Genomic DNA, 7679 nt, shown 5'->3' on the forward strand with positions numbered 1-7679 from the left:
CAGGGAGAAAGGGGCTGAAAACCCACACTGGTGTAGCAGGAGGGAAGGTGTTGAGATTTGATGAGACAAAAAAAATGTGACTTACGAGGAAAGCACAATGGCAACTGCGTCATTCATAACGCTTTCTCCAAACAGCAGAGCGTAGAGATCCCCGTCTGCATGGAGCTCATTGAAAATGGCCAACACCGTCACTACACGCAGAAGTACAGATTTAAAAAGGCAAATTTCATATACACAGACATCTTCTGTTTCATTCTCTAAAGTGACTGAGAGCGATCGCCTCACCTGGGTCTGTGGCAGAGATGATGGCACCAAAGAAAAGGCAGTCAGTGTAGTAGAACTTGTCAGTCAGCTGTCCGACCACTTGCATCAGTTTGACCACACCGTACATCAGATTCCTGGAGAGCAGAACAGAAGGGGTTTGATATTGAATTCAGGACTGTAAATTGTGAAAAATGTGTCTTTGTGACCATAAATTGTTAAGATCAGTTTTATGTCTTGCTGGAGTGACGGTGTGTTACCCAGAATTATGAGTCAGTCATCATATTGTAATAAAACTCATTTTCCAAAGCACAGCTAATAAGGATTTATGATTAAAATACATTTAAGAATATGTTTGTTTGAATAGCAACTTTTAGCCATAATCGAATGCCAATCAATAATATATGTATGTGTATTATTTTTGATTCTTTTGTGCATAATAGTTGTTGAATATCTGCATGTAAATACACCTCTTATTAATCATTTTTTGCTTTATGTTTTATTTTGTGTTGATTTTGTGGATGTTTCTATGTTTCATCAGTAGAAGAGAACTAAGAACTTGACATGACCTGTATATCTTATGTTCTCACTCTCTCTCTCTCTTTCCCCCTGGCTTCCAACCTGTTTCTTTTTGTTGTGTTTTGCTTTGTTTGTCTTTAGATTTATTTCCTTTTCAGTTATCTGCAAAACATGTTGTAACCTTTATCCAACCCTGAGCGGGGTTGTGATTGATCAGATTTTAAACTGACATTTCATAAACAGGAAGTGTACGCTTACCCAATAACGAAACATGAGATAGCAGTGCCCAGGAAGGCATACGTTATGATGGAGCCCAGGTTCCTGAAGAAGTGTCTCTGGAAGAGGAAAAATTGTACAAAGTTAGCATAGCTGTGTCACTGTCAGAAACTACACACATTCTCAATCTGACCACATTTTAGTTTACTTTTACAAAACAAATGTCCGAAACAGGCCGGAGGTCAGTAACAGCCACAGGTGGGCGAGTAACTCTCTGTCAAACCAGAAACACAAACACAAATTCAGCTGTTTGACTGGTTATAAAACAAACAAGCAGCACAACACAGAGGCGTCTTCCAGATCACCCCCGACTCCCTCTGCAGTCTCAAACTAAAATGCTGATTTTTGTTAAAGAAAACATAAAAGAATGTAAGAAAAATACTGTAATGATTCCGGTGAAGAAACACACGACAGATCGTCTGTGGCAGCTCAGTTAAGACGACACACAGCTAATTATACTGACATTTGCATATCCATTACTCTTCTGTGTGTTTTGTTGCAATGATCTAAAGCACAAGATTCACTGAACGGACAGAAACAAACACAGCATCTGTCTGTGTTTCTTTCTACAGCTGTGAAAATGTTTTCATCAAAATGAACTCTGCAACTCTTGCAACAGATGATTCAAAAAGTTGTGTAATTTTAAGGCTGACATCACCTCCAGCTTCCTATTTCCTGAGGCTTGTTCAGCAAATTCCACTATGAATCCCAACTTCACAAGAACACAGATAAAAAACCTGTCAAGACAAGAGTTAAAAAACCATAAAGAGTTTTTAAACAACCCAGTTAAGGTGTCTTTTACTTTCAGAAAATCTGTGCTAACCATTGGAACAGAATCAATCTAACAGTGACATTAATATTGATATAACTGATCAGTAGTGGATCGGTTAATTAATTTACTGACAGAAGATTAAGCAACAGTTTTGATAATGGATCAATCGTTTAAGTCATATCAAGCAAAAATACCAAACACGTACTGGTTCCATCTAAAATATTAGGATTTGCTTATATCATTGTAAATTGAACACTTTTGGATTCGGGGCTGTTGGTTGGACAAACTAAACCATATTATGTTATGGACTAATATAAAATTTGTTATTTTAAAATTAAAATTAAATTAAAAGTATAAATCTATAATGAAACTAATAATTTATATTAACAAGACTAAAACTTTATCCCAAATCCACGTTACATCCTATTTCTCAGCAGGTTTTTAGTGCATACTGTAGTTTATATTGATCCAACTGAGTATAACCCGTTCATTCGGCTCTTCCACATACAGGAAGGAAATGGAGGATCTTCGCACAGCTGTGAAAAAATTTAAATAAATTGTGGGTGTTGGTTGATTTACAAAAAAAAAAAAAAAAGCCATTTTTCTTGCTTTCTTGTGAAATTGAACTTGCATCTAACGAGACTCAGTTTGATGGTGGCACGTATTGCATCACTGTCTGCTGTAATAACATGTTTGTGGTTATAAGATGTTCGTACACAAACCCATAAGACAGTGACAGTGTGTAGTGTGTACTCATATGTAGTTTGGGGCACAGCTTAGCAGCTACTCCTTTAAGCTAAATGCTAACATCGGCATGCTAACACGAGGCGATGTTTAGCGGGTATAATGTCGACCATGTTCACCGTCTTTGTGAAGTTAGCATGCTAGCTAACCATTGCTAATTAGCAGGAAACACAAGGCTGAAAAAAAAGAAATGAAGCTTTGACTCGGTGGTGGAAAGCAGGGGATCATTAAAGACAGCAGGGTTTATCTTCCATGAGGAGTGTGAATGTTTTCTACAAATTCTCATAGCAACACATCAAATAGCTGCTAATATATTTCAGTTGAGTCGCCACTTGAAGATGGGTTATCCTGAAGTGGCTCCACGAGGCCATTTCCTCTCATTCATCGGATACATCATCCATCACTGTACGATTGGAGTCTGAGTAACACTCACAATGAGAACATGGATCCGATGTCACCACCTGTTTAAACACATATGCCTCTCCATTATTTCAAGGTCGGTACACTAAAGCACCTAAACGGGGAATCGCCTACCCACAATTGTCATGCATAAAAAGTGCCACCTGCTCTACTTGAATCTCTCACACTGTGTGGTTACGGATTAATAATGAAAAGCAGCAGAGGATCTCCCCAAAATACAACAAATCTGCTGCAGTACAACAATCAGGAGCAGAAACTGGTCGCATTGTCAGCGTCAGCCGTTTTTTCTTCGCCCGCACAAACTCCAGAAAAGGAAATGAAAGACATCTGCTCTGGACTTCCCCTCCAAAGGGCCACTTATGTTCAGCGCACACCGTCAGCTCTCACAGCCGGGGCCAATGGGCGCTTTTCTTAGCCGAGCATATTGTCCAATGAGACAGCAGTTTGTGGCAGCAGATAACGTTCACTTGGGCCATGCAACAACATTATCTCACATGCTCATGTTACGGTGCAATCGTTTAAAAAATCTGCCTCCATGTAATCACACATCCTGAGCTTCACACGCCACATCTCACCTTCTTCAGACTGTAGCCGGCGTGGAAGATGATAGGAGGCAGCAATATGTTGAAAAATACTTCAGGGTCAAAGGTCACCTGGGAGGGACAATAAAGAGAAAGCATTATTAGGGTGAATTTGAAACAGGCGGAGTTAAACTACTGATGTTTTTCTCTGTTACCTTGCGCAGCATATCATTCTGCTCCACATTGTGAATCTCTCGGGAGTTGATCTCCCCTTTGAGGGTGTACTCAAAGAACTTGCCGCTGACATTAAGCAGCAGGGTGCTAGCAGGTCCTTCCTTCAGCGAGCAGCTCGGGGGGGTCTTGTTGTGGTAGCTGGTGGCAGGGATGCCGTATCGCAGGATCACACCCACCAGCAAACCTGAGAACAACAGAAGAAGAGAGATGATGAGAGTATGATAAAAAAAAATAGCCACTCTTTCATGGGTATAACCTTTTTTTTAATTAACCAGCTAATGCGGAGGATCTACAATTACCCTAACCTAAATGTCACCGAGCTGAACACGTGAATTACTCAGCACAAGATCATTTTCCAGGTGCCGCCGCTCTACAAGCCCTCAGGATCAGGCAGGTGACACACAGAGAGCAGCGGGGCAAAGAAAGAAAAATGGGGAGCCGGTGAGCAGAAGCTTGTGGGGAGAGCAAAACCCAGGAAGAAATGAATGAGGCAGTTAGAGAACATAAATCCTCTGATCAGACAGCAGTTGTCTGCAGGAGACGTGGCGAAGCAAAGCTGCCGACACTGCACTCACTGATTCCTCCTGCCAGAGGGTTTTACCACAGACATCACACTCTGCCTGTGGCCTTAACCACACACACACACACACACACACACACACACACACACACACACACACGCACATGCACACACATATAGACAGGCACCAGATAGTGACAGTTTTGCAACAGGCAACAACATCCTCAAATAATTACAGTGATCACAAATTGAAGGTTCTTTCCAGCCATAGTGGGATTGTGGGGACTTTTATACTTTAGGAGCAGGAAAGTACCACAACAGGAAAATTAGCATCTGATAAGACACGGAAAAGATTTTTTAAAATGATGCCACAGACTTTTATCAATGTGATTGTACATCACTGATTTGACAAAAATAAGGTTTTCTGTAGAGCTGCTCTTTACGCAGATAATCAGTATCGTGACAAGGTTTCCACTGCGCAGCGCTTTGATACTGGTGACAGCCCAACAAATACAAACAGTCTGATCTAACACACAGAGCAGGTTTAAACTTCATGACATCAAACTGAACCCAACACAATAATATCCTTAAAGTTATAAGACTGAGACCTTAATAATCCAACCTGTCCTACAGATACGTGTAAAACACGTTCTCTATGTGCACATACAGTTTCTTGTTTTTGACCTCCTGCCAGGTCGTGACTCCCCGCTTGAGCTCATGGTCCATATTTGTGACACTGAAAAATGGAAGTGAAATAAAGAGAAAAAAACCCCCAGCTTAATAAAAAAACAAAACAAATCAAAGTCTGTGTTTTTCATGTGAGATCTTTGGTTAATAAGTGACTGGCTGGGATCACTCTGATAAACTGTGAAGGACAACACTGTACGGATGTGATTCTGCATGTTGTTCTGAGGCATTAGTTCTGAAGTGGTTCAGCTCAGCGTGGCCTGGCACACGCTGTGACAGTGGCTTCTGCCTGATCGTGTCGTTTGATCGTGAATTCAGATGATAAACACAGACTTTGGTTTGTTGATTTAAGAGTTTTCTCTGCAAATTTATCTGCAGGGAAACGGGACCGATCTCTGTTGATTTCACAGTGCAGCGCTCCAGTTTACAGTAGACTTTACATGCTGCATAAATCTGTTCACTGAACAGCCCATGCTTGTCCCTGTAGAAATTAATATAATGAACTCACTGGCACAAAAATACATCCAGACCCCAGCTGAGGACAAACCTCCAGACTACTGAGTTTTCATCTTAGAGCCTTTAACAAGCAAATACCAAAGGTATAATCTCCCCTTTTTAAAAAAAAAAAAGAATGATGATTATATTGGTGAGATAGTTTTGTACTGACTGCACTCTGCACTGTTATTTAATATGGAGGATGAGAACACACAACACATGCATTACATGTATTGTTCCCTGTTTTCTACCCGCTCTTTTCCCCATTACTCTGTTATGAACTTTGAAAGATTGACAGATTTATCAAATTTAAAATGTTTTACTGCACAAGGTATTCCTGGAGGGTCTTCTACAAGTAGCCTATAACAACAGCCATTATATATATATATATATATCATATTACAGTGGTGTCATAGGAGATAAAACAATATAAAATACATTAAGATCATTGTAATCTAATTGATACCACAGACACTGCATAAGTGCCTTCCCATATGTCAGGGCGCTGACTCCCAGTCAGTCAGAGATAAAGCTGCACATGCAGCAGCCTGGTGGAGAGTAGGCAAGGTTGAACAGCCCAAAGCACCTTCTAGAAATTAGCACCGGCCCAGCCAATTAGGAGCAATGTGAGCTGGTGGAAATGCGGAGGCGCCTCGGTGCATTTGTTCAGACTGAAATCATCTCACTGTCTCCGGGTTTTTCTGCTCATCGCCCCTGAGCAGCCGCAGCACAAGCACCAGAGAGACTGAATCATGCTAAGCCTGCGGGAAGGTGGTGGTAGTTGTGAAGGAGACGGTGTGTGTGTGCGTGTGTGTGTGTGTGTGTGTGTGTGTGTGTGTGTGTGTGTGTGTGTGTGCGCGTGTGTTTGTGCCTTCATCATATAACCTCTAAAAGCCTCACCGTAAATCATCGCCAGCCCGGTTTCGTGAAGGAAACGGACCCGTCTGTGCTTGAAGAGCCAGATGGTGAGGATGGTTAAGGTCAGCAGTAAAATGAATGTCAGCAAATTAACGCTGTCCTGTCGGTGACTTTCCTCAGCTTCCTTCTCGGTGGCAAGTTCTTCCATTCCGTCGTCCTCCGCCTTCAGCCCTGACACCGCGCTCAGTAAAATCCACACGGACATCATCGTGTCCAGCGCCGCGCAGGCTCCTCTCCGCCTCGGCTGTCGGAGAGCGTCCATGGCGCAGGGTGCGGGATGCTGCTGCTGCTGCTGCTGCTGCTGCTGCTGTCAGCACAGAGACTCTATGCCATGTCACTGCTGGAAGGTTTACACAGCTGAGCCGAGCGGGGAAGCAATCCTGTGCTTTCAGGCCGTAGACCGGCGAGTTCAACCTTTTAAAGGTACACTGCGCCCGTCGGGAGGCGAGCAGCCGCTGCACAGTGAGACTGCGCTGCCCTGTGGAGGAGACCAAATCACGCTGTCGCCCAGGCAGCCACCGAAGTCGGCCGATTTCAAGCTACTGAGTCATTGTCCAGGGATTTTGATGATTGTGCAATTCAGTGCTTGCCCCCTCGTCAAAACAGGAAATTCACGTGGTCTGTGCTTGGACGTTAAAACTCAGGCTTTAGAAAGAAAAGGAGGAGGAGATATCCGCTGTGGATAATGCGGCCTTGGGAGTGAGAGTAGTGGGGTGAGAGGTGGGTTTACATCTGAGGGGCACAGTAGGGGGGGGGGGCATTTCTATGCCACCTAAAACCTTAAAGCTGCACTAATAACTACTTTTATCATATATATATATATATATATATATATATATTTATTTATATATATATATATGCACACACATTAACTGAAACAGAAACAGCTGTGTTTGGAGGCTTAAAACTGGGTGAGGAACAGCCAAACTCTGCTACCAAGGTGAGGTTGTGGAAGACAGTTTCATCTCACAGGTGATACACCATGGTAAGACTGAGCGCAACCACAAGACACAAGGTAGTTGTACTGCATCGGCGAGGTCTCTCCCAGACAAAGATTTGAAACAGCAGACTGGGGTTTCAAGATGTGCTGTTCAAGCTCTTTTGAAGAAGCATAAAGAAACGAGCAACGTTGAGGATCGTGGACGCGGTGGTCGGCCGAGGAAACTTAGTGCAGCAGATGAAAAACACATTAAGCTTATTTCCCTTTGAAATCGGAAGATGTCCAGCAGTGCCATCAGGTAAACCCATCTACTGTCCGGAGAAGTCTGGCCAGAAGTGGTCTTCATGGAAGAGTTGCAGCCAAAAGGCCATA

At 42.7% G+C, this 7679-nt stretch overlaps 1 protein-coding gene across 1 annotated transcript in view; it reads right to left on the reverse strand.

Moving 5' to 3' along the window:
- Nucleotides 1-6922, reverse strand: part of slc9a7 (solute carrier family 9 member 7) — a 26214-nt gene extending 19292 nt beyond the window's left edge. Inside the window, exons 1-6 of the mRNA XM_023413299.2 lie at nt 6350-6922; nt 3729-3931; nt 3568-3645; nt 1039-1115; nt 286-398; nt 86-191 (exon numbers count right to left, since the gene is read on the reverse strand). Coding sequence (XP_023269067.1) covers nt 86-191; nt 286-398; nt 1039-1115; nt 3568-3645; nt 3729-3931; nt 6350-6629 — 857 coding nt within the window. The 5' untranslated portion in view covers nt 6630-6922. The remainder of the gene's footprint in view (nt 1-85; nt 192-285; nt 399-1038; nt 1116-3567; nt 3646-3728; nt 3932-6349) is intronic.
- Between the last annotated feature and the right edge of the window lie 757 nt (nt 6923-7679).

The sequence above is a fragment of the Seriola lalandi genome, unplaced genomic scaffold (genome assembly GCF_002814215.2).
Source record: "Seriola lalandi dorsalis isolate HSWRI2012SDOR001 ecotype SW California unplaced genomic scaffold, Sedor1 jcf7180002054511, whole genome shotgun sequence".
Lineage (NCBI taxonomy): Eukaryota > Metazoa > Chordata > Actinopteri > Carangiformes > Carangidae > Seriola > Seriola lalandi.